The following is a 27549-nucleotide window of genomic DNA, read 5'->3' as shown; positions in this document are numbered from 1 at the left end:
ATGGTATGTGGAAGTTGGGGACACATATTAAGGAGCTTCCTCAATCACTTTCCACCTTTTTGGGGGGCAGGTTCTCTCCCTGATCCTAGAGATCATCAATTTGTCTAGCCTGGCTGACTCCAAGCCTCAGGGGTCCTTTATCTCCCCTCCCCTCCCCACACTCGGGATTACAGGTGAGCCACGATGCACATCTCTTTCATGTGGGTGCCGGGAACCAAACTCAGAACAGCAAGCTGACTGATCTGTCTCCCCATCCCATCCTAGGAAGAGAAATAGACTGAAATGAGTCGCTTCCCTGGGGATATGCATGACTTCAGAATAAGGCCAGCTCTGTCATGAAGAAGTTCACCCAGTGTGGCTGTCCTCACCAGGTACACAGCTCGCTGCTGTGATGTTCTCTCATGTCTATGTATCTGTCCCCAAGAGAAAGTTTGGGGAAAAACACTACAGAACAGTACGTTATGCAGGATTTGGAGCCAAGCAAATGGGTCAAACCGTAATCCCATCATAGTGATCTTGAGTAACTGACGTAAACTCATTGGATATTGATTTCTCTCAAACTAACAGGAGACAATAAGGCTTGTCTCCAATACTTGCCGTGATGTGTAAACATTAAGCCAAGCAGAGTGCGGCCCTAATAGAACATTGCTTCTAGTTATTGGCTGTCTTCCTCCCTTTTGAAAGATCTCTCTTCCTCAGATTTCCATGAGGAATTCCCACGGTGACTGTGAGAACCAGACCACCTGGCTGATCCTAGTGGGCTTTGGGGAGCTAAAACGCCTGGGCTTCCTCCCTTTCTCCCTCTTTCTAGCCATCTATGTGGTGACAGTCGGTGGCAATATCCTCATTGTGCTCGCTGTGGCCTCCAGTAGGACCCTCCACACACCCATGTACTTCTTCCTCTGCCACTTTTCCCTGCTAGAGATCGCCTACACATCCAACATCATGCCTCGGCTGTTACGGGGCTTCCTGGAAGGAGGGGACAGCATCTCACTGGTCAGCTGCCTCGTGCAGTTCTATGTGTTTGCCTCCCTGGCTGCCGCTGAGTGCCTCATGCTCTCTGCCATGTCCTATGACCGTTACTTGGCCATCTGCCATCCCCTTCACTACCCTGTTCTCATGAGCACCTGGTCCTGCAGACGCCTGGCCACCGGTGCATGGCTCAGTGGCTTCTTCTTCTCGGCCTTCACTCTGGCCTTGGCCGCCCCTCTGTCCCTCTGTCCGGGCAGCAGGGTGATTGACCACTACTTCTGTGACTTCGCCCCGGTTGTAGGGCTGTTCTGTGGGGAGGTGTGGATCATGTGGGGAGCTGGCGTCAGCATCTCAGGCTGCCTTACACTCGGCCCCTTCCTGTTGATCGTCACATCCTACGTCTTCATCCTGAGGACTGTGTTGAGAATACCTTCAGGCCAGGGGAGACAGAAAGCCTTCTCCACCTGCTCCTCCCACCTCAGTGTGGTTGGACTGTTTTATGGCACTCTCGTTGTGGTCTACGTGGCCCCCACAGACCACATGCCCCCCTTGCTCCGGAAGGCCTTCTCTGTCCTCTACACTGTGCTCACTCCCATGGTCAACCCCATCATCTACAGTCTCAAGAACCAAGAAGTAAAACGGGCTCTGCACCGGCTCTGGAGACAGCTCGTCTGAGGACATGCCCGCACTGAGGTGTCCCGGATGTTAACTTAGTCCATTCCTCAGAATAAGACAGAGAAGGCCCTCGTGTGGAAAAGACGAAACAATGGGATCGAAAGCAAATATCTCACAAAATGAGGTAACTTCAGTTTTCCATTGTGAGTGGGTAGAGATCAAAAATGCATGTCCCTACAGACTTCATTCATAAACATTCATTTTGATGAATTAAAACAGAAAAGAATGAAAGAACTGAGCAGGAACTCCAGATGGAGACTACTGACAGATTCTTTCATTTTATTATTTTGTTTTCTGCATTGGTGGTTTGCCTCCATACATGTGTGTGCACCATGTGCATGCCTCTTGCCTGGCACCGTGGAGAACAGAAGAAGGTGTCGAGCAGTTCCTTGGAACTCAATTTATAGACAGTGTGAGCTGCCGTGGTGAAGACCGAAACAGGAACAAGAACAATACACTCTGCAAGTTAATGGGAGACCAAGACTGGAACAATAGACCTTGCAAGTTAAGGGTTCTGGTTGCAGTTAAGACAGTTGAGAATAAGTTCCTGTCTGTCCTGTGTTTGTTCGACCCATCTGCACCAGATGTGCTTGATCACATGTGGGCAGGAGGTACATGAGCAGGAAATATGCCATAATGTATGCTTGCCCTTAATTGGGTGCACGATACATGCTTGCCCCTAATTGGGTACACGATACATGCTTGCTCCTAATTGGGTGCACGATACATGCTTGCCCATGATTGGGCATGATGGGAAAGATGGTGACTCCGCACCATTTCCTAAGAACCCTGGAATGGTTCATCATCCTGTCCAGTACTTAATTAAAACTTGCTTCAAATTTGGCTCAGAAAAAAAAAAAAAATGCGGAACCAGTCTTTCTCTGGATATTCTCAGGTTTAGCACCATGTGGGCACTGAGAACTGAACTCAGGTCTTCTGGAAGAGCAGCCAGTGCCCTTGGCCAGTGAGCCGTCTCTCCAGCCTCTCCTTTAGATTCGTAATCCAAGGCTGCCAGGTCTAAAGTCGGAAGCAAAGGAAAGAGGGGGTGAAGAGGTAGTTAAAACCAGAGTTAGGACAGGACTTCCTGCCATGCTCCAAATGATAGCTCAGAAATGAAGAAATTAACTCTTAGCCTTAAAGTCCATAGGGAGTACTAGCCAGAGGTTTGCCTTGGAAAACAAAGGTCAGTTAGGGAACAGTCCAAAGCTCAAACTACCCAAGCCTGGAGCCCAGGAGACCAATTAGGCCACTGCTCTATGAGCCCCAATTAGTTGCTATCATTGATATTGGAACAATAAATAGTAACAGACAGGAAGGAGGCAATTAAATAAGGAGGGAAGGAAGGAAGGAGAAATTAAACCCAGAGAACTAAGTCTTTCTGCCTCTCTCAGAGAGTCTTTGAAGACTTTAAAAATGGAAAAAGCTAAGAGTGGTGGCATGTGTCCTTAGCCCCAGGGGCTCAGGGCAGACTAGACAACAAAGTGAAACTCCATCTCTTTCAAAAAGAAAAAAATAAATTCTGCCAGGTAATGGTGGTGCACACCTTTAATACCAGCACTTAGGAGGCAAAACAAGTAGATCTCTGAGTTCAAGGCTAGCCTGGTCTACAGAGTGAGTTCCAGGACAGCCAGGGCTACAAAGAAAAACCCTGTCTCATAAACAAACAAACAAACAAACAGTCTGAGTTGTGTCTCAATGATTGCTGAGACCAGGTGTGTGGTAGGGATGTCCCTGAATGGAGGCTTTGAGAGGCCATTGTGTGACACTGTGAAGGTGAAGCCTGGATTGCCTTGCAGACCCTAAGATACTGAAGATACCAGAGTTGTGGAATACCTGCTGAGGAGAGCCGCTAACAGGAAGTGGAACCAGCCCAAGAGAAAGAAGTGTGTTGCAGTCAACAAAGCTGAAAGGAGCTGGAGATCTGAAGAGCGCTTTGACATCAGACACGGAGATGCAGAGTTTCAAGTTTGTCCAGTTGGTTTTCTGTCTTGCTTTGGACCGTATTTCCTCACTATGCTCCCTTCCTTACATTTTGGAATGCTAATGTATATCCTGTGCCACTGTATGTTGGAAGTATGTGATCCGGTTTTTTGTTTTGTTTTTACAGGGGATGACAGTTAAGAGATTGCATGAACCTCAGAAGAGACTTTGAATTTTGATTTTTAAACATTGCTGAGACTGTAATAGACTATGAGAGCTTATTAAGTAGGACTGGATGCATTTCTGCATTATGTTATAGCTGCGAGCCTATGGGGAACAGGGAGTAGAATGTGGTGGTTTGAACAGGTATGTCCCCCATAGACTCATGTATCTGAATGCCTGGCCCATAGGAAGTGGCACTATTAGGAGATGTGGTCTTGTTGGAGGAAATGTGTCCCTGTGGTGGTGAGCTTGAGGTTTTATATGCTCAAGCTACACGCAGTGTGGTACACAGCCTCCTTCTGCTGGCTGCTGATCAAGGTGTAGAACTCTCAGTGTTAGGATCCTGTAAGCATCTTACATCATCAGTGGGTGCTGGTGACTATGTACCTGCCTCATGGTCACACAATCCCCACCTTAAAAAGCCAGACGCGGACCCCCACCTCTCTCTCTCTCTCTCTCTCTCTCTCTCTCTCTCTCTCTCTCTCTCTCTCTCTCTGCTCTCTGCTCCCACCCCCCAGGCCTGGCTCCCTTCTCTCTCCCCCCTTTCCCTTCTAATAAAGTCCTCTGTAACTCTGATAGTCGTGGCCATGGCTCGTGACTTTGCCACCGTAACCAGCTCCGCCACCAGCACCGTTCATCCTTTCATTGGTGCTGTGGACTTTATAGGAAATTCTGCGTACTCAGCCTCTGGGGCTGAATGTTGGAAGCCTAACCGAGGACCTGCGACTATGCATTTGCCTGCCGCCACCACCACGGTACAGCGTCGGGACTGTGCTCACAACTGCCGTAGCTCCTGCCCACTGCCACATCTCCCCAAGATTGGTGAGTCCCCATAGCTGCAGCCTGAGCTATATCATTCATTCTATCTTGATGAAGTATAGGACGCTGTCCAGCCCCCAGGGGGTCTTATGGGTATGTAAGCCCCAGCCCTTACCCCTACTGTGACAACGGTCTGGGAAACCTGTGCTGTTAATGTCAATTCACATGCTGCCTGTTCTCAGGAATGCTTGAGATAGGAGCCTGGGGTCCCTGTTTGTTATTTTAATTTTTTATTTTTCTCTCTCGCTGCAGCCATGGGACATAGAGGAGGATACCAGTAAATTTGGCCACATAACAGCTTCACGGGAACTTCTGCCAGCGAACAGGCAAATAAAAAGAGTTACCTTATCCCCAAGCTTTCTACTGAAGCTCTGAGCCCTTCTTCCTCCCCCTACAGCCCCCTGCCACGTGCAACCACGTCTGTCTATCTGACTTCTGCTTTCTGCTCTCCAGCAATGGGCGGGCTTTAACTCATCTTAACTCTTCCCACTCATTCTCAAGCTGCCCTGAGAAGCACAGACAGGTCTGAAAGCTGGCTAGGATGCATGCAAATACGTTTACAATCAGGACCCACATGGAGATCACAGTAATAAGGATGGCTCTTTAGCCAGAGTTCAGTTTATAGCCTGCCTCCTGGTAGGTCTTCCAAAAGATGTCCTCAAGCCAGCAGACATCAAAAAAATTCAAGACATGGAGTAAAATCTGTCTCTTGTTCCCCAGACCCCACCACTCCCCACCCCCCACTCCCGACATAGGACTAAAACTTAAGCATCTGGAGAGCAAGGCTCTTGACCCCACAGGTGAAAGTTTCATCTGTGGCGTTCAAGGTGTACCAGAGAGAGATTAAAAAAAAAAAAAAAGCCTGAGAACAAAATTGCCAAATGCTGGCACATGCTGGGATCTCACCTCTCCTCGTTTCCCTATTGTTGGGGTAGGGAGTAGCCTTACCCCCACCCCCACCAGATTTAATTGTACTTTCAGGGTTACTTAATGAGAAAAGATTTTCCAGCTAAGGTAGGAGCTTTCATTTCATTGCTCCCTCCATGTGCCTCACTCCAGACCTGTCAGAAGTACTTCTCCTCCTCATGCACACAGACAGGGCCCTGATCTCTGCCCTGTCCCTAATTCCAAAGAAATAAGTTCTCATGCACCACAAGCTTTTCTCTTCCCAGTTCCCTCTCCTAACTCACTGCTCAGCTAATGGTACAGGACCACCACAGAACTGGAGTCCAGGGATCATCAAGTAAGAAACTGTAACAGTTAAAAGGTATTTACACCCCCAGACCCTAAAGTGTCTGGGCTCTATAAAAACAGACTTTAATATAACCATCTATTACTGTTAAATGCTCTCAACAATTGGTCACCTGTCTCCTGGATGCTAAACTAGTAAAGGAAACAGGTGCCTTAAATAATCTGTCTCTGATAAAGCTTAAAAACATGTTCCAATCTCTCTGTCTCTCTTATCAACACTAACCAATATGAGCAGAGTACTAAACGCTACAAATGGTCACTAATTTTCTCATGACTGCTTCTTAACATGTTCAAATTTTTCCCAACCTCCCGAAACCATCTTAAATCCATCTGGACAGGTCAGATCTACTTCAGGCCTTTTCCTGTCTCACCAGCATCCTGTCAGACACAAAAGAGGCCAGAGTACCAAGCCAAGAGGGATGGACGGCTCCAGGGCAGCAGGACAGCCCACCATTCCAGAACACCTGTCTACCTCAGAAGGCCCCCTTCCTTACCCACCCCCAAGAGCCAACTGATGCCCACCAAGTCAGCTGGAAGCAGTTTTTCCAGGAGAAACGATGCCCCTATTTCTATTCATTTGCTTTTTTATAATAAGCAAAAAGTGTGGTGCCGGGCGGTGGTGGCACACGCCTTTAATCCCAGCACTTGGGAGGCAGAGCCAGGCGGATCTCTGTGAGTTCGAGGCCAGCCTGGGCTACCAAGTGAGTCCCAGGAAAGGAGCAAAGCTACACAGAGAAACCCTGTCTCGAAAAACCAAAAAAAAAAAAAAAAAAAAAAAAAAAGTGTGGAATGTTAGGATCCTGTACACGCACAGCATCTTACATCATCAGCAGGCACTGGTGACTATGTACCCACCACGTAGTCATGCAATCCCTGCCTTAAAAAGCCAGACGTGGACCCCTACCCCCCCCCACTCTCTGTTCTCTGCTCTTTGCTCTGCTCTGCTCCCTCCCCCCAGGCCTGGCTCCCCTCTCTCTCCCCCCTTTCCCTTCTAATAAAGCCCTCTGTAACTCTGATAGTCGTGGCCATGGCTCGTGACTTTTCCGCGGTAACCAGCACTGCCACTAGCACCGTTCATCTTTTCACTCAGCTCCTTCTTCAGCATCATGTCTGCCTGCATGCCACTACGTCCTACCATGATGATAATGGACTAAACCTCTGAACTATAAGCCACCCCAATTAAATGTTTTCCTTTATAAGAGTTGTCATGGTCATGGTGTCTCTTTACAACAATAGAAACCCTAACTAAGGCACATGCTAACTCTGTCCAAGGGTTCCCCCCTCCCCTCTCCAGCTCTCCTGGGTCTTGCCACCATCTTCTACAGACTGAATTTAAAATGCAAAACATGGAACTGGAAAGATGCCTCAGTGGTTAGGAGTACTGGATGCCTTTTTGGTTGCGGAGGGGGGGGGTTAGTTTTGATTTTTGGTTTTTCGAGAAAAGCCAAAACTCTCTGCGTAGCCCTGGCTGACCTGGAACTCACTCTGCAAACCAGGCTGGCCTCAAACACACAGAGATCCACCTGCCTCTGCCTCCCAAGTGCTGGGATTAAAGGTGTGTCATCACCACCCTTAATGGGGACCTAGTTTGGGTTCCCAACACCCACATAGCAACTCCCAACCATTTGTAACTCCAATTCCAGAAGCTCAGACCCTCTCTTCTGGCCTCTGAGGGCACTAGGAATGTATACAGTGTGCTCACATGCATGCGCTCACACACAAGCACAAAAGACATTCATACACTTACAATAAAAATAAATATTTTTTAAAAAGAAAAAAAGCACTTAATCAGGTTCCCAGAATCTCTTTTGTAAATATTTACAGTCTTACAAATATCACTTTGGAAAGTGGCCTCTGTTGTCAGAGGACTCACATGAAGTGAAAATGAACAGATTTCCCCCCTTAATCTCCTGGAACATCCTTTCAACATTTTACAAAGCACTTTAGAAACCAGATCCTGCTGGGTGTGTTGGTACACACCTGTAATCCCAGCACTCAGAGGCTGAGGCAAGAGGATCAACAGTCCAAGGCCACTCTTTACCCCTCCCTCGGTCACATGATCTTCCCAGTCCCTCCTGTGGACAGTGTATATTTTCTGCATTAGGTGAAGGGTAAGCTTTGACTTGTTTTGGCCAGTAGAATATCAATAGATGTGATACTAGGAGGAACTAGAAAGGTGTTTACATACTGTTGTCTGAGTTGTTGTGCCCTTATGATTACAGAAAAGAACACAGCCCCACACTCAGGTATTAAACCCAAGGCACAGGCCTGATCTCAACCCAGATTCTCCTGTAGCATCAGATCCTCGGCGGCACCACAACCTGCCAGGCCCAAGAGCCAGGAAACAGTGATGCCGGAAGCCACTGAGTTTGGCGGTGGGGGGGGATTTACAACCAGCAAGGAAACTAAATACTGAAACTTTCCCACCCCGAGACGGTCTCAGAACCATGTTCTTTGTGTTTTCCCTTTTTAAATTGCGTGCATGTATATATATGTACATTCATGTGCACACTTAAGTGAGCGACCCTCCCCATTCCGTGTGTGTGGGATTGGAAGGTGGACCCCCTAGTTTGCTGCTGTGCACAGTGCCACCCCCAGGCAGGTGCGACCAGGCTGTGGAAGCAAAGCCAAGTGCCTCCGAGGTCTCTGCTTCAGTTCCTGCCATGGCTCCCCTGGATGATGGACTGAAACCTGTAATCCAAACAAACCCTTCTTCTGCATAGTTGCTTTTGGTCGTGGGGTTTATCACAGAAAGCAAACTAGCCTCCTCCAAATTCTGTGCACACGTGGAATGCGGAGGGCTCCCTTAGACTATCAGCCACATTGCCCTAAATCAGGCCCACTGGCCGCCTTGACCAACTCCTGTTTCTGTCCGAATCAGTGGACAAGGGCTCTGTCACTCCTTCTCTGAGGCTTATGCCTCACTATTGAACCAGTTCAGTAGGTGGAGGGTGTGATGGTTTGAATAAGAACGGCCCCCATAGGCTCATAGATTTGAACACTTGGTCACCAGGGAACAACGGCACAATGTGAAAGGATTAGGAGGTGTGGCCTTGTTGGAAGAAGTGTGTCATGGCGGGGAGGTGGGGAAGGGGGCAAAGTTGAGATTCAAGGACCCAAGCCAGGCCCAGATCCTGCTGCCTGTGGATGCAGATATAGAATCCCCTCACCTTCTCCAGTTCCATGCTCCCCTCCGTGAGGATAACGGACTAAACTCTGAAACTGTAAGCCAGTCCCAATTAAATGCTTTCCTTTATGAGAGATCATGGCATCTCTTCACAGCAATAGGACAAACAGGTGCACGGCAGTCCCTTTCCTGGGGGACTTGGTTCTAGGAGACCTATCTCTTAGGAGTCTCTCTCTTGTATTATCACATATATTTTATTGGTCTCAAGACTCTCCTATGTCTGTTGTTAGGTGACTCCTACTTAAGTGTGCCCTTCCTTGGTACAGACAACCAGACACACTTTGGAATAGTTCAACATCCATCTCTATGAGTTTTAGAGAAGTTCCCAGAATAACTCTCGGACTCACAGCCGTGGATTTCAAATCAAAGGCTAGCATGATAGGTAGATAGATAGATCAATAGATGTTGATGATGATAGATAGATAGATAGATAGATAGATAGATAGATAGATCAATAGATGATAGATAGATAGATAGATAGATAGATAGATAGATAGATAGATGTCTATAATTATATAGATATCAATATAATGATACAAAGTGGCCACTACCTTAGGCCTTTCTCAAGACACCAAGTCCTGAGCCTCTAAACCACAGCAAATAGTAGGGCTACATAGAAATCCCTCGGGTGGACCTGGAGAGATGACTCAGTGGTTAAGAACACTGACTGCTCTTCCAGAAGACCTAGATTCAATTCCCAACATCCCCATGGCAGCTCACAACTGTCTGTAATTCCAGTTCCAGGGGACCTGATACCCATAGCAAAACACCAAAGCACATAAAATAGAAACAACTTTTTTTAAATCCAGGGGTAACACAATACGACAAATGTCCATTGCTGACCTTCCCAGGTGAAACCCAAAGTCAGGGTTAATTCATGTGTCAGCCCCAGAGCTGCGCGCACTCTTGGCAATACAGGCCTTTCACCAAGTGCCGCGCAGGCCACACGGGGGCGCTGTCTGGCTGTGTTTTGCCCATATTATATCAGCTTGTCTGCCAAGCAACCAATACTGATGCAAACAGACCAATCTTCTTGGTGGGAAGGGGTCGTCCCTCACCACAGGCTTTATCGTCTTTTCAAAATATCCATCCCTAGACTATACTCAACCACCAGGAGACACACTGCGGTCTGCTTGGCTGGAGTCCTAGCCCACCAAGACCCAAAATGTAAACACGTTTATAAAGTTAGGTGTGTCTCAGGAGCCAGGCTCGGTCCCATGCAGCATCAGCACCTGCAGTGAGGCCAGAGGCAGAGCTAGGGGTTGGGGGAGCACCCGACTGCTCACCCCACAGAAGGGTTCCAGCCCCTGCTAACCCTGTGCACTGCTCATGAAGCATGGCCCCCAGAGGAATTGCTTGCAAGGGTAAGTCTGGCCCATTTTTAACTCTCAGACTATCCACATTAAGTCGGTGTAGAATTCTGTTTGCTAACCGTCTCTGACGGCTCGCCAGCATCGGCCTACAGCAGATGCATCCCAGCTGTCACCTTTAGCTAGTGTTCTCCCTGATTCTCTGGTCCCAGGATCTGTAGGCTCTGCTTTAAAGCACAGGTTATAACGGAGACTAATTTTTCTACACCCTCCACATTCAGCAAGGAACTATCTGCCCGTCCCAGAAACGCAGTATCCGGGTTAAGAGCGGCTCTGCTGAGCTCTGAACTACTGCTTCCAAGCTCCTGCAAGTTCTGTGGCTGTTCTCTGCTTCCGGGCAGACAGCTTTGGCCCAGGCACTGTCTTAAAGAGCTCATTCTCTAAATGACAAGCCCAAGCTTCTCATTTCTCTCTGGGTCGGCGTCTTGTGCGTGCTCTGGCTTCTCAGCCCTTTGCCATGAGAATGCAGATTCTGTACTCCGTGGGTGGGTGTGCACTGCCCCCACCCAGCACTGGGCACAGACCCTTGGCATGCACATAGGCTGATATGCCTCTACTTCTGAGCTACAGAAACAGACCGTCCTTGAGTTATAGTTATCTATACGTTTCCTATACCCTTATTTTGTGATTGTTTACCCCAAATGGAGGTTGAGGTGGGGCTCCCTGGCCTTAATCCTAGTTATAGTCTGATGAAAGGAATTTAAAGTCCATGCCTAGAACAATCCAACCATTAACTGACAGGCTTTGATTCTTATCCAAAATCTAATCTAATTCCTTTTTTCTCCCTATATAAATCTACCAGTGCTGAGTTTAGGTACATGTTATTGTAGATGCTAGTTCTGTATTTCTAAAATAAAAGCATTATTTTATATACAGCTTAAAGTGTATGTGTGTGTTATTTTATATGTAGTTTAACAGTGTATGTGTGTGTATGTATGTATGCATATAAAATGTCAAATTAGAATCACCTGAACAGGGAGCCGCACCTGAACGAGGAAGTGCCCTGATTGACCTGGTTGGTGTGGGAAGGCCTGCCCCGATTGTGGGCCTAGTGTAGTGTAGACGAAAATCTTTTTTTTTTTTTTTTTTTTTTTTAAGCTAAGGATCAAACCCAGGGCCTTGCGTTTGCTAGGCAAGATCTCTACCACTGAGCTAAATCCCCAGCCCTGAAAATCTTATTTGGAAGGAAGTTGACTCCCTCTTGCCCAAGTGGCCTTCCCTCTTGCCACTGAGTTTATTTACCCTGTTGCTGAGGATGGTTCTTTCCCTGATATCAGAATCAGCATGTTAAAGCTATAAGCTCTCCAGGAACCTCTGGACTTCTGGTGCCACACTAGGACTGAGCCACCCTGTCTAGTTACGGAGCAAACAGCAGCTGCCCCTCAGTGGGAGACAGCTCTTGTGGGACCATTGAGAGGCTTCCAGGTTCAAGCACGAAGTAACTGCTGGGGCCTCAGCTCTCCGGTGGGATTCTGCTCTTGTCACCATTTTCAAACTGACCTAATACCTAATATGTATGTATACATATGTTCATCCTATTGGTTCTGTTCTCTAGAGAACCCTGACTAGTACAAAGGGCTAACGCCTTCCACGTGACTCTTTAGTGGACATCTTTTGACAATGCTTTGATGCAGGATGTTCTTACCTCTAGAAGTCCACGATGGCATTGTGACAGCTCCAGAGAGTTTGAGTCCATGATGATGGAGGGAAGGTTCCAGAATGAAGGCAAGGCGGAAGGGGCAGGAAGCTGAAGACTCACATCTTGAACCACAAACAGGAAGCAGAAGGAATGAACTAGAAATAGTTCATGGCTTTGAATCTTCAAGGACACACCCCTCCTGGCCCCCAGTGACATGCCTCCTCCAACCAGTCCCCACCTCAACCAACCCAAACAGCAACAACTGGAGACTGAGAATCCAAAGAGCTGAGCCTCTGGGGGACATTCTCATTCAAACCACCCCAAGACCCCGGGGCCTTCATGAAGGTGTTTAGCCATCGTTCCAAAATCTGGGAACCAAACCTAGCATAACCTTGTCACCTCCCAAAAGGACCTACAATGGTGTTTGGTGTTTGCTAAGGCTAAGTCACAGTTAGTAGCTGTGTGTAATCAGGAGACAATTGTTTTGGAGGACAATTTGAGCCTTTTGGACACTATCCCCTTGAAGCTATGAAGTTTAAGGTCTTTATGGCATTTTGTTAGAAGTCTCTGACTGCAGATCAGCAGGTCATCCACACACGAAAAAACAGCCCCTGCCTCTAAGTTATCCAGGGTCCCTTTCCAGTCTCCGGCAAATCAACGGGGACTACCTCTGAATGTCTAGGTCAATGCAGCCTGTGCACACTGCTTCTTTTGACAGCTCCCCATCAAAGGCAAATAGAAACAGAGTCGGGGCATCTCTAAGGTCCAGGACCGAAAACTGGGCACCTCCTGGGAGCTGACTTATGTGAGGTGGGGGCTTAGTGGGAGAAAGTGGGGAGTTCCTGGAGGTGGGAAGAGGGTTAGAGAGGGTAGAGGGATGTGTATGACCAGAGTGGATTATAAACATGTATGAAATTGTCAGAGTAGATTATCTTTTAGAGTATGTGGATCTGCCGGTAGGCAGGGGTTTAGGTACCAGTCTCATTGGCTGGCCTCAGATCATGAAATAGCCCATATTCCTCTGCAGGTTTTAGGGCTTGTAGAATGGGGCTAGTCGGGTGAATGGCAAGTTTTTAATAGATCAGATCTCAGGAAGTGATCTGTAATGTGTTTGAATCCTCTTCCGAGTGTCTTCCTACTGTGGTATTATTCAGAGTTTTTTTTTAATATTTATTTATTTTATGTGTATGTGTGTGTGCCTGTCCTAGTTAAGGTTGCTATTGCTGTGATGAAACACCATAACCAAGCCAACCTCGGGAGGAGAGGGTTTATTTCAGCTTACCCTTCTATGTCAGTTCGTCATCAAAAAGTCAGGACAGGAACTCAGACAAGGCAGGAACCTGGAGGCAACAGCTGAAGCAGAGGCCATGCTGCTTACTGGCTGGCTCCTATAAAATCGAAAGTAAGTTAAATACTTTCTTACTTCAAGAGGGAAGAGCCAGGACACAGTCACAATTAAATCAAGGCAAAACCAAACTCCAACTGTGTGAACAACTCAATGTTCAATATCTGGGACCCATTCACGACCTCCTGGACTCTTCCAAGAGGCTTGGGTCTCTTCTCCAGCTCTGTCCTCTGCAGCACACACAGCTTGTCTTCTAGGCTCCAGCTGGCTCCACTCCACTGCTGCTGCTGTTCTTGGTGGTCATCCATGGTACTGGCATCTCCAAAATGCTGGGTTCCCTTGCTGCAGCTGGGCTACACTTTCACCAGCATCCTCTCCTGGGCTCTCTTCAGGGACTCCGGCCCTGCCGCACAATGCCAAACCTCAGCTGCTCTTCATGACCCCTCCATGCCTTCAAAACCAGTACCACCTGGTGACTCGTACACATTGCCAAGTTCAGCTGCCAGCACAAGGTACGACCTTGGCCGCCTCTAAGAACACAGTTTTTGTGACTAACCCTGAGGAAACACTTCCCAGAAGACTTCACCTCAGCGAAGCTGGTCTCTTCTCAATCCACAACTGATTCTTCAGCCCCCCCCCTGACTCTTCTCAATTGTCTCAGCAAAGCAAAGGTTTTACTTTAGTGGTTTCTGGTCTCTTGTTAATCACAGCCAGTTCTTCAGCTCCAGCTGACCAGACACCACAGACTCTTCACACAAAAGGCCTGGTAGAGTCTCTGCCTCCCTCGGAAACTTCACAAGCCAGGTCTCCATCCCCTGCACTGCTCTCAACATTCTTATCTCCCAAGCTCCTACAGAACACCCCACTGAGATCTCAACACTCAATGGCTTTTCTAGTTTGTCTTAGTTAGTGTTCCTGTTGCTGTGAAGAGACACCATGACCACGGCAACTCCTATAAAGAAAAACATTTAATTGTGGTGGCTTACAGTTCAAAGGTTTAGTCCATTATCATCATGGCAAGACGTGGTGGCATGCAGGCAAACATGGTCCTGGAGAAGGAGCTGAGAGTTCTATATCTTGATCTATAGGCGACAGGAAGTAAAGTGAACTAGGCGTAGCTTGAGCATAGGAGACCTCAAAGCCCGCCCCCACAGTGACACACTTCCTCCAAAAAGGCCACACCTACTTCAACACGGCCACATCCCGTAATAGTGCAACTCCCTATGAGTTTATGGGGGTTAATTTCATTCAAACTACCACAGGTCCAAAATTCCAAAGTTCTTCCACAGTGCCCAAGTGTATGCATGTTTACCATGTGTATACAGGTGCCTATTGAGATCAAAAGACAGCATCGGATCTCCTGGAACTGAAGTTACAGGTAGTTGTGAGCAGCCATGTGATTGCTGTGAACTGAACTTAGGACCTCTGAAAGAGGAACAAGGTTCTTAACCACTGACCCATCTCTCCAACCCCATTCTTTTTCATTTTTATTTATTATTGGGGTGTGTGTGTGTGTGTGTGTGTGTGTGTGTGTGTGTGTGATTCTGTGTGTTTGTATACATGTGCAGGCTTGTGTGCCTCATCATGAATGTAGAGGCCAGAGGACAACTTACATAGGAGTTGGTTCTCTCCTTCCACGTTCTGAGAAATCAGACTCTGATTGTCAGGCTATGACAGCGAGTGCTTTTATCTGCCGAGTCATCTCACCAGCCCGAGGGCATTCTTCTCTTTTCTTCCCTCTCCCTCTTTCCTCTTCCCCATTTCCTCCCACCCAGTTCCTCTACCCTCCCTCTTCGCTGAATTTCACATTCTTTCTCGCACTTATTACAAAATGCTGTGGGATGTTCTGTATGGCAAATGTGTTGCTGATTAGTCAATAAATAAAACACTGATTGGCCATTGGCTAGGCAGGAAGTGTAGGCGGGACAAGGAGGAGAATAAAGCTGGGAAGTGGAAGGCTGAGTCAGAGAGACACTGCCAGCCGCCACGATGACAAACAGCATGTGAAGATGCCAGTAAGCCACGAGTCAAGTGACAAGGTATAGATTAATGGAAATGGATTAATTTAAGCTGTAAGAACAGTTAGCAAGAAGCCTGCCACAGCCATACAGTTTGTAACCAATATAAGTCTCTGTGTTTACTTGGTCGGGTTTGAGCGGCTGTGGGACTGGCAGGTGAGAGAGATTTGTCCTGACTGTGGGCCAGGCAGGAAAACTCTAGCTACAACAAAAATTATTGACTAACTTGATGTGTGTGTGTGTGTGTGTGTGTGTGTGTGTGTGTGTGTGTGTGTTCCTGAGTGTGTGTATGTGCACCCTGTGTGTGCAGGGGCCTGAGGAGGCCAGAAGAGGCATTGGACCCCCTGGGACTAGAGTTACAGGTTGAACCTCCATTGTGAGCCACGGTGTGGGTTCTGGGAACTGAACCCTGGTCCCTTAACCAGTGGTCCATTGTTACTGCTCCCTCTTCATCTCTCTCAAAAGCAAACAGCAAACAAACAAAAACAAGACAAAGAAAAAGCATGCACACCCGCGCACTCACAAAACCCATGGATCCGATTAATCAGCGTTGGAGTGGTTGATACACTCAGCGTCACTCCACTGGAGAAAATTCATTTTCTCTTTCCTGGCAGCTATGAGTTGCGGAAAGGTTCTTGGCTGGGGTGGGTGGGACTTCGTGCCCACTCCTCTTCCATTGTGCTGAGATTTTGATGGTTTGAGCGTGTGCTAGTCTTGCGTCTGCTGTCATGGTCTCTGTGAGAGCATATGTGCATCAGCCCTGTTGTGTTTGGGAGAATCCTGTCTCCTTGGAGTTGTCACCATATCTGGCTCTTACAATCTTTCGGCCTTCCCCCCCCCCCACATAGATCTCTGAGCCTTGAGGGTAGGGGTGTGATAAATATATTCCATTTGGGGCTGTGTGGTCCAATGTCTCTCCTTCTCTGAACACTGTCCAGTTGCGGGTATCTGTGTTCATTACTATGTACTACAAGAAGAAGCTTCTCTGATGAGTGTTGAGGGATGCACTGATCTACTGGTATAACAATATGTCATTAGTAGTCACTTTATTGGTGTGCTCATTTATCAGAGTAATAGTAGATTTCTCCCCTAGGGCCCATGACTCAGGTTCTTGGCCTCATTAACAGGGTCAAGTAGTGGTTCCGTCTCACGGAGTGGGCCTTGAATCCAATTAAAAAGAAAATGGTTGGTTACTCCCACATTTATGCCATTATTGTATCAGTGGGCATAACTTACAGAGAGGTCACTATTGTGGAAAGGTTCATAGCTGGGTAAGATTAATGATGACTTTTCCCTTTGGTAGCTTGTATAGTACCTTCCAACACTACGAACATTGCTCAGCGGGGTCAAGTATTCAGTTGAGCACTAGTTCAGTTTCTCCACATTCAATGACATAAGTTTGTGGTGTCTTCGGCAATAGGGTCTTACTGTCAGGTTATAGAAGTAAACTGTCCTAGTTCCTTTCTTATTGCTGTGATGGAACACCATGACCAAAACAACTTACAAATAAAGCGTTTAATTGGGCTTAGGGTTTTGGAGGGTGAGAGTCCACAATGGAGGAGTCATGGTGCCAGGAACAGCTGAGAGCTTACATCTTGATTTTCAAGTAGGGGACAGAGAGAACACAATGGGAATGGCATGAGTCTTTTGAAAACTCAACACCGCCCCCAGTGACACACCTCCTCCAAGGTCACACCTTCCTCTCCTTCCCAAACAGTTCCATCAACTGGAGTCCAAGTTTTCAAACATACAAGCCCATTCTCATTCAAACACCACATTCTACTCTCTGACCCTATAGGCTCACGGCCATATCATTTTTTTCCCCCAGAGCTGAGGACTGAACCCAGGGCCTTGTGCTTGCTAGGCAAGCGCTCTACCACTGAGTTAAATCCCCAACCCCATCGCGGTCATATCATAATGCAAAGTGCATTCAATTTAACTTCAAAAGTCCTTATATTCTCTCTTAGTCTCAACAAGTTTACAAGTCCAAAGTCTCAGGGCTGGAGAGATGGCTCAGTGGTTAAGGGCACCAACTGCTCTACTAGAGGACCCAGGTTCAATTCCCAGCACCCACATAGCAGCTCACAATTGTCTATAACTCTAAGATCTGACACCCTCACACAGACATACATGCATACACCAATGCACATAAAATAAAGATAAATAAATTGTTTTTTTTAAAAAGTTCCAAGTCTCTTCATACTCAAGGCAATCTTTTAATGTACTATGAGGGCTAATGTTATATTTTAATTTTAAATTACTGTGTTTAAGAGATCTGTAACACAGAAATGCCTCTAACCTGTAAGCCCCACTTGCCCAAGGACAGGTATCTTCCTGGAATGCTGGGGGCTGCTGTTCATGTAAGATAAGAAGCCACATGTTTTTGCTTCTGTAAACAAGCTTGGTTGCCCCAACTGCACAGGATGTGTTGATCACACATAGGAAGAGTATGATCAAAGTATATTGTATGAGATTCTCAAAAGAAAGAAATAAAAACAGTTTTTTTAAAATTATCTCCTAAAATCTTGATTTTTTTTTTTTTACAAGAAGATAGTGGGCTGCCCTAGAAAGGAAGACAAGCCACAACTCACCCTAGAGAAGAGGGGACCCCTCCCCCACACATAGAAATGCGCACAGCAGAGGGGACCCCTCCCCCACACATAGAAATGTGCACAGCAGAGGGGACCTGTGGTGGTATTGTCTTCCCCAAAATATTGTGTACCCTAATAAACTTATCTGGGGTCAGAGAACAGAACACTAGATACAGAGGCTAGAAAATGGTGGCACTCACACCTTTAATCCTAGCATTCCAGAGATAGAAATCCCTCTGGATCTCTGTGAGTTCAAGGCCACATTGGAAACAGCCAGGCATGGTGACACATTCCTTTAATCCCAGGAAGTGGTGGTAGAAAGCAGAAAGATATATAAAGCATGAGGACCAGAAACTAGAAGCATTTGGCTGGTTAAGCATTTGGCTGGTTAAGCATTTGGCTGGTTAAGCTTTCAGGCTTCTAGCAGCACAGCTCAGCTGAGAGCCATTCAGATATGAGGACACAGAGGCTTCTAGTCTGAGGAAACAGGATCAGCTGAGAAGTTGGCCAGGTGAGGTTAGCTGTGGCTTGTTCTGGTTCTCTGACCCTCCAGCATTCACTCCAATAACTGGCTCAGGTTTGATTTCATTAATAAGAACTTTTAAGATTCCTGTTACAGGGACTCCTTCCCCCACACATAGAAACGCGCACAGTGGAGAGAACCCCTCCCCCACACATAGAAACTTGCCACAGTGAAGGGAGTAGAGTTCTCTAAACATTAAAAAAACTATTCTAGCCGGGCGGTGGTGCACACACCTTTAATCCCAGCACTCAGGAGGCAGAGCCAGGCGGATCTCTGTGAGTTCGAGGCCAGCCTGGGCTACTAAGTGAGTTCCAGGAAAGGTGCAAAGCTACACAGAGAAACCCTGTCTCGAAAAAACAAAAAACAAACAAACAAAAACTATTCTATACACAATTAATACTTCGATGTTTTAGTATCTAGTATAGAATATTATTTTAAGATGTGTTACATTTGTTTATGCTGTGGCATATTTGTTTACTGTTTAATGATGCAAAGATGTGTTGCATTCTTTTTTTTCTTTTCTTTTTTTTTGGGGGGGGGGGTTGAGACAGGGTTTCTCTGTGTAGCTTTGCGCCTTTCCTGGAACTCACTCTGTAGCCCAGGCTGGCCTCGGACTCACAAAGATCCGCCTGCCTCTGCCTCCCAAGTGCTGGGATTAAAGGCGTGCGCCACCACTGCCCGGCTGAATTTGCTTTTTTTTTTTTTTTTAATGTATGGATGTTTTGCTTGTATGTATGTGCACCATGTGACCATGTGTGTGCCCGGTGTCCACAGAGGCCAGAGGACGGTCAGGAAAGCAGTTATAGACTTTGTGAATTGCCATGTAGGGGCTGGGAATTGAACCCAAGTCCTCTAGAAGAGCAACTAGTGCTTTTAACCACTGAGCCATCTCTCCAGCCCCATGTGTTGCATTCTTTTATGTTGCATTTGTTGAACTCTGTGAAGCTGTGTTACTGTGCCTGTCTAAAACACCTGATGGGCTAATAAAGAGCTGAATGGTCAATAGCAAAGCAGGAGAAAGGAATGGGCGGGGCTGGCAGGCAGAAAGGATAAATAGAAGAAAAAGGGAGAAAGAAGAAGGAATGAGAGAGGAAGGAGGAGGACTTCAGGGGCCAGCCACATAGCCACACAGCCACACGGCTGCACAGCCAGACATGGAGTAAGAAGGAAAGAAAAGGTCTACACGAATAGAGAAAGTTAAAAGCCCCAAGGACAAAGATAGATGGGATAACTTAAGAAAAGCTGGCAAGAAACAAGCCAAGCTAAGGCCAGGCATTCATAAGTAATAATAAGTCTCTGTGTGTGATTATTTGGGAGCTGGGTGGCGGGCCCCCCAAAGAACAAAGAGCAAAAACAATCAACAACAGTCTCGATTTGTTTCAAGCCAGCGAACTTCCTCTTTTCTGCAGAAGACAATTGAGTTTGTAGTTTCTATTCTTAGAAATCCTTATTATTCGAGTAATAAAATCCAGCTCAAGGAGAGGAAAAAGAATGGACGTCAGGGTTATAGATCCCATCCCCGACTGTGGCTGAGAGACTGTGGACAGAGCCATCACTAAAGAAGGAACATGATGAAGCACAGACACCTGACAAAAGATGCCCAACATCACTGACCGCCTGTCTCTCTCCTCCAGTCATTCTTCTCCTAAACATGTGCTCAAGGAGAAAGGGAATATACGTACACACAAGCTCACACACACTCATTTTTACAGCAGCTTCACCTGTAATTACCAAAAACTAGATACAAGCTAGATGTCTATAGTCCTAGACTACATAAACAGCTTGTGATTCATCCATTTGTAGGGGTCCCGTTTAACATGACCACAGCCATCTTGGTCATAGTTACCATTTTGCTTGCTGGTGACCCCTATATCCATCTCCAGGACAGCCAGCTAAATACGGTATGGTGGCCATTGGTGCCCAGACTGTTTCTCAACCAAGACAAACATGCTAACAGGTTTGGTTTGTTTTCCTAAAAATCCAAGCATATTCTGGTTGAGAATGACTTATCTTTAGCGAGGTTGGGAGCTATCTTACGGCCACCTATGATCCACCCCTGTCCGTAAGCCCCCAGTAGATTGCATTTTGTGTAACTCTGGATCTGCCTGCCTCTCCTTTCAGTCGTGTGGCACGATGTTGTCACTCTTCACACAAAAGGATCTCACTTTTCCGGAGCAATACACAATAGCACAGTACCGAGCATCAAAAAGGAGCAAACCATTGTCACCTACGATGTACCCGATCTCAAAATAGACCAGTGGCACATACAATGTATTTGAGTCAAAATATTTATACTAAGAAAAAGAGCACAATTACATAATTCCACTTACATAAAACTCCAGAAAGTGCAAAATAGTATCTAGTACCACAAACCAGATTGGTGATTGCTTTGGGAGGGGGAATAGGAGGTATGGGAGAGGAAAGTGGCATGGGGATTTAAGAAAAGGTTTGGGGTCGGGCGGTGGTGGCGCACGCCTTTACTCCCAGCACTCGGGAGGCAGAGGCAGCAGATCTCTGAGTTCAAGGCCAACCTGGTCTACATAGCAAGCTCCTGGACAGCTAGGTCTACACAGAATGACTCTGTCTCAAGAAAAATGTTTTAGACGGTTTCTATTCAAGCATATTCCCAATATATCTGGACATGAAAAATTAAAGAGTTGGTCTAGCCTGGACTGGTTTTGGGTGCATGCACAGTAAAACCAAAGCTGTGTCCCCTTGCAACCTTTTAGGGAGATCTCCCTGTTCACCTTCATACACCCTCCACACACATGCACACACACACACACACACACGAATAATAAAAATTTCTACCCAGCAGACTATGTTTTAAATATGTGCAGCTCACTGTGTGTTGAGTACGCTACAGTAAAGCTGTTAGTGAAATAGAACGCAGAGGGTTAGAGAGGCAGCTGAGTCTATAAAGCGTTTTCCTTGCAAGCATGAGGTCTGAGTCCAGCCCCCAGAACCCACAGTAAAAACAAAAATCAAGCTGGGCGGTGGTAGCACACGCCTTTAATTCCAGCACTTGGGAGGCAGAGGCAGGCGGATCTCTGTGAGTTCGAGGCCAGCCTGGTCTACAGAGCGAGATCCAGGACAGGCACCAAAAAGTACACAGAGAAACTCTGTCTCAAAAAACCAAACAAACAAAAACCCAGCATGGCAGCTTGCTTTTCTAATTCCAGCACTGGTGAGGTAAAGACAGGTGGGTCCCTGAGACTCACTGGCCAGCTAGTCTAGCCCATTTGACAAGTTCCAAGTCAGTAAAGACCCTGTCCTAAAATAAAGGTGGATGGTTCCTAAGGAATGACACTCCAGATTGTCCTCTGGCCTCTGCATACATGTGCGCACATATGCATGCACAGCTCCACACACAGATGCATGCACAGCTCCACACACACATGCATGCACAGCTCCACACACACATGCATGCACAGCTCCACACACACATGCATGCACAGCTCCACACACAGATGCATGCACAGCTCCACACACAGATGCATGCACAGCTACACACACAGATGCATGCACAGCTACACACACAGATGCATGCACAGCTACACACACAGATGCATGCACAGCTCCACACACAAATGCATGAACAGCTCCACATACAGACACACACACAAATAAAGAAAACTGTTCTCTCAGCACTTGGCAGGCAAATCTCTGTGAATTCAAGGTCAATTGGTCTTTATAGCTAGTTCCAGGGCAGCCAGGGCTACACAGTGAGACTTCAAAACAAAAAGACACACACACAAATACACACACACACACACACACACACACACACACACACACACACACACACACTGCCTACAGGAACTCAGCTAGAATTCAGAGTTATGATCATGTATGTAACCCAAATGTGTTACAGAAACAGGAATTCATATAAGAGCACCATGAAGAAAGACTATACGTGAGTCTACTTGGGTCCTGAGGCCAGCTTTACCACTAACAACCTAGTGGTAGAAGTTGCAATGTGGCTCCCAAAGTAGAAAACGCTGATGTCCTGGCCCCAGGACTGTGGACTGTGTCTTTGTCTGGGACAAAGGTAACTATAGAAACAATTAATCAACACGAGGTTATAATGCAGTCTGGCAGTTCCCCGTATGTCTAATATTCTTATGTCCTAGTTAAATTTCAATCGCTATGATAAAGACCATGACTGAAGCAGGTTAGGAGGAAAGGATTTGTTTGTCTTATAGTTTACAGTTTCATCATCGGGGAAGCCAGGGCAGGGACTCAAGGCAGGAATCTAAAGGTGGGAATGAAGCAGAGGCTATGGAAGAGTGCTGCTTACCGGCTTGCTCTTGTGGTTTGTTCAGTTTGTTCTTTTATACATCCCAGGACCACCTTCCCAGGGGTGATACAACCCACCATGGGCTGGGCCTTCTCACATCAATCATTAATCATGAAAATGACCCCAGGGACTTGCCTACAGGCAAACCTGATGGAGGCATTTTCTCAGCTGAAGTTCCCTCTTCCCAGATGACTTCCCAGATGCCAAGTTGACAAAAACCTAAGCAGGACACCTTATAAGACAATGCCCTGCCAGGTGGCGGTGGCATACGCCTTTAATCCCAGCACTGGGGAGGCAGAGGTAGGTGGATCTCTGTGAGTTCGAGGCCAGCCTGGTCTACAGAGAGAGTTCCAGGAGAGCCAAGGCTACACAGAGAAACCCTGTCTTGAAAAACAACAACAGCAACAACAAAAAGTCATCCTCTGGCCTCCACATGTGTGCCATGACCTATGCATACACAATAATAATAAATAATTATTACATTTTAAATCATCATCATTCAATGTGAATACACAGTAGGCACTACCTTGTTGCAGGGATGGAACAGTGGGAAGATCAGAGAGTCCTCGTATGTGTCCTCTTATTTGGAGGGACAAACACTGAATATAGATTTGCTCAGCACTCTACATTCTTTTTTTTTTTTTTTTTGTTTGTTTTTGTTTTTTTTGTTTTTTCAAGACAGGGTTTCTCTGTGTAGCTTTGTGCCTTTCCTGGAACTCGCTTGGTAGCCCAGGCTGGCCTCGAACTCACAGAGATCCGCCTGCCTCTGCCTCCCAAGTGCTGGGATTAAAGGCGTGCGCCACCACCGCCCGGCAGCACTCTACATTCTGATGATGCTTTTAAGTCACAGCACAGACACCTGGAGTCAGGAAAGCCTCCCTGAGGAAATGAATTTTTAAGATGAGACCTGCTGAATAGTAATCAGGAGAAAGGTATTGAAGAGAGAGATGTTTGTTGGAGGAAGCACTCCAGGGAGAGGAGAGGCATGTACAAAACTCATGAAGCACAAGGGACTTTGTGCTACATTTGCGAAATGCCAACAGGCCAGGAGAGATGAGGCTGGAGACAGATGGCGTGGCCACCGCCATCCATAACAAAAAGTCACCCTCCACACTGTTGCCAGACTTGGCAGGAGGCACAGGGTCTGGTGCCAGGGGCTCTGTTCTGCTTCTTGGAATTTCTAAGTATATAAAGCTATAGATGGAAAATTGGAAGGCATGGCCAAGAAGGAAAGGCCCATTATGAAAGAGGAAGGAAAACCTAGATTCCTCCTCAAGAGGAAACAGAAATGAAGTTCATGCCAGAACTCAGGAGGCCAAGGCAAGAGTTCAATGACCACCCAGGCTGTGTGTGGTCTGACAAGCACCAGCAGGCTTACATAGCAAGTTCTCGTCAGCGGTGGTTCTCAACCTTCCTGACGCTGCCGACCCTTTTATACAGTCCCTCATGTGAGGTGACCCCAACCATAAAATTATTCCCGTGGCTACTTCATAACTGTAATAAATTGTAGTGCAGATACCCGATGTGAAGATGGTCTTAGGCGACCCCTGTGAAAGGGTCATTCAACCCCCAAAGGGGTCGCGACCCACAAGTTGAGAACCACTGAGCTACAGGCGCCTCACCACACGCAAAGGAGCTTATAATAGTTAATTTTGTTGTTTTAATTACTTTTTAAATTTTACGAGTATGGGTGTTTCATCTGTATACATGTCTATGCACCATGTGCTTGCCTGGTGCTCTCGGAGATCCAAAGAGGGCACTGAACCCCCAAGAACTGAAGTTACAGATAGCTGTGAGTTGACATGAGGGTGCTGGGAACTGAACCTGGGTCCTCTGGAAAGGCAGCTAAGTGTTCTTAACCACTAAGCCATCTCTCCAGTTCTGTGATGGTTAACCTTAATTGTCAACTTGATTGGCTTGAGAAAAAGCTAAGAGATCAGTAGAGTGTACCTATGGGGGTGTCACTTGAGGACATTTTCAGAGATGATTAGGTCAGGAAGGTTCTGACCAGATGAGCCAAATGAATGGATCATGTGACCAAATGATGGAGTCTTGGTGTTACGACGTAACTGGAAGATGTTCACAGGAGATGGAACCCAGAAGTTAGGTCCCTGGCTTGCCCTGGGTCCTTCTTATATTCCCTCTCTTCTGGTTCCTGGCCACCATGATGTGAGCTGTTCCGCTTCTCCACACCTCTGCTGCGATGAGTCTGTGTCCTGCCTTAGCGGCTTTGGTCAGCTGTCTTGCCACAGTAATTCCAAGTAACTAAGAGGCTCCTTCGGCCTTTCCTTTGCCTTGTTTTGACTATGGTCCCAGAATCAAGGGAGATCATCCCAACCTTCCCATCAGCTATATTCCCAAGAAACTGGGGAGATGTGGAAGAACACTGCTGTGGATCTGCTGGGATGACAAAGAGCTTCGTCAGCACAAGGCTGACGAACTCCGGGAAAACGAAGAAAATACACTGTACACGAAGAGCCAAAGGAAGAGCCAAGGCAGCTTTAAAAAGGCACCATCAAGGCTGGAAAAAGAAAAAAAGACTCGGAGGAAAATGAGGATGAGAGCGCCAAGAAGAAAGAAAAGGAAGTTGAAGACGATGATGATGATGACTACAGATGATTCTGATGCAGTTTTTCTTTGTCTATAAAACACTTAACCCTTGGACTGGGGAGATAGCTCAGAGGTTAAGAGCACTGGCTGCTTTTCTAGAGGTCCTGAGTTCAATTCCCAGCAACCACATGGTGGCTGCTCACAACCATCTACAATGGGACCTAATGCCCTCTTCTGTCATGCAGACATACAGGAAGACATATATAATAAATCTTTAAAAAAAAACTAATCCACTTATGCAGACTTTTGGTGGTTTGAAGACAGGGTCTATGTGTAGCCCTGGCTGTCCTGGAACTCACTATGTAATCTAGGCTGACCTTGAACTCCCAGAGATCCACCTGCCCCTGCATCCCGAGTGCTGGAATTAAAGGTGTGTGCACCACACCCAGCTTGCAAACTAACTTTGTTTTGCTTTTTCAAGACTAGGATTCTCTATGTAGCCTCGGCTGTTCTGGAACTCAACCTGTAGACCAGGCTAGACCAGGCTGGACCAGGCTGGACCAGGCTGGTCTCAAACCTAGAGACCTACCTGCCCATGTGCTGGGATTAAAGGCTGCAGCTAACTTTTTGTTTTTTTTAATGTGTTGTAAGTATTTTTGCCTGTATACACATTTGTGCACTCTATACATGTCTAGTGCCTTCAGAGACTAGAAGACGGTGTTGGATGCCCAGAAACCAGAATTACAGGGCGAGCTGCCATGTGGGTCCTAGGAATCAAACCTGGGTCCTCTGGTAATACTAAAGAGGCAGAGACAGGAGATCTCTGACTTTGAAGCCAGCCTGGTCTACAATGGGAGTTCCAGGCCAAACAGGGTTACAAGGTGAGACCCTGTTGAAAAAAAAGAAAGGGGGATGGGGGAATAAAAAAAAAAAAAAAAAAAAGAATCCCTAAGACTGTAGGATTTATTTGTATATTTTGTGTGTGGATCTTTTCTTGTAATGGCAAGAATCAAGTGATGCTTAGAGCTATTAGCCTTGCTAATACAGGTTATAAATCACATGGAGCATTAAAGCATTTCTTGTCTGTGCACAGTAGAAATGATCAACATATGGGGACAGCACCTTTCTTACCTTCAGCTGTCTCTGAGGTAGCTCACTGAAGTAACTGTTCAATAATCCAGTGGCACTCGGCAATGGAAAGCCTTGAGCTACTCTGTGGACATTCTGAGTGCTTCTAACAGGATCTGTATTACAGTGACACCAGCTTTCTTTTCCTTTCTTTTTTTTTTTTTTTTTTTTTTTTTTTTTTTGTTTGTTTGTTTGTTTTGTTTTGTTTTGTTTTTCGAGACAGGGTTTCTCTGTGTAGCTTTGGAGCCTGTCCTGGAACTCTCTCTGTAGACCAGGCTGGCCTCAAACTCAGAGATCCACCTGCCTCTGCCTCCTGAGTGGGATGAAAGGCATGCACCACCACCGCCCAGTAAAAACAGGACTTTGAAATGAAGGTATGTGCCAGGCAGTGGTGGCGACAGCACTTGGGAGGCAGAGGCCAGCCTGGTCTACAGAGTGAGTTCCAGGACAGCCAGGGCTGCACGGAGAGACCCTGGCAGGAAGGTATGTGATCAAAGTGCTTCCCTGCCGTGTTTTTCACTTACTTTCCTTCCCTGAGTAGGTTCTCGGGTCCCTGCTGGGCTGTTGGAGTGATGCCCACTCCTTTGCATCGTTCACCTCAGCTTCTGCTCCTTTAACCACCTCACTCTGCTTTCTTCCCATCTTTCCTTACTTTCACCTCTGCCTCCTCTCCCACTTTTCCTGGACTAGCCGATTTCCCGACCTTAGAGGTTGGCTGGGACTCAGCACCGTCTCTCTAGCTCCCTCTTGTGGTCAGTACTAGCCACTGCAGTCATGCTGTGTTGGCGGGGGTAGTGACGGAAATGGGACAGGATACCCCAACACCTACCACCTCAGATAGGACACCAACGACACACCCAAGAAATTATTCCACCCAAGCAGTTCAGTGGACTGTTGAGTTTATTGTTGACTGACAGCAACATGGATGACTCAAAGACAGGTACATCACTGAAAGTTTCCCCAACACTGTGACAACCCAAGGAAGTCGCATCCCCGGAGCTCCCTCCACAGCTTGCTGAGAGCTGGTTTACAGCGTTTG

The 27549-nt window shown here is 46.8% G+C and overlaps 1 protein-coding gene across 1 annotated transcript; it reads left to right on the top strand.

Annotated features, from left to right (window-relative positions):
• The first annotated feature begins 705 nt into the window (after positions 1 to 705).
• On the top strand, positions 706 to 1647 carry LOC131897103 (olfactory receptor 11A1-like). Its single transcript, XM_059247984.1, has one exon. The coding sequence runs from the start codon at positions 706 to 708 to the stop codon at positions 1645 to 1647; it is 942 nt and encodes a 313-aa protein (XP_059103967.1).
• Positions 1648 to 27549: the final 25902 nt, after the last annotated feature.

Source organism: Peromyscus eremicus, chromosome 20 (genome assembly GCF_949786415.1).
Source record: "Peromyscus eremicus chromosome 20, PerEre_H2_v1, whole genome shotgun sequence".
NCBI lineage: Eukaryota > Metazoa > Chordata > Mammalia > Rodentia > Cricetidae > Peromyscus > Peromyscus eremicus.
Note: the sequence above shows the minus strand (reverse complement) of the source record. Positions and strands in the feature narration are given on the sequence as shown.

Bases quoted from the DNA above. Each gene is read 5' to 3' on its own strand.
- LOC131897103 (XM_059247984.1), top strand. From the start codon at position 706: ATGAGGAATTCCCACGGTGACTGTGAGAACCAGACCACCTGGCTGATC.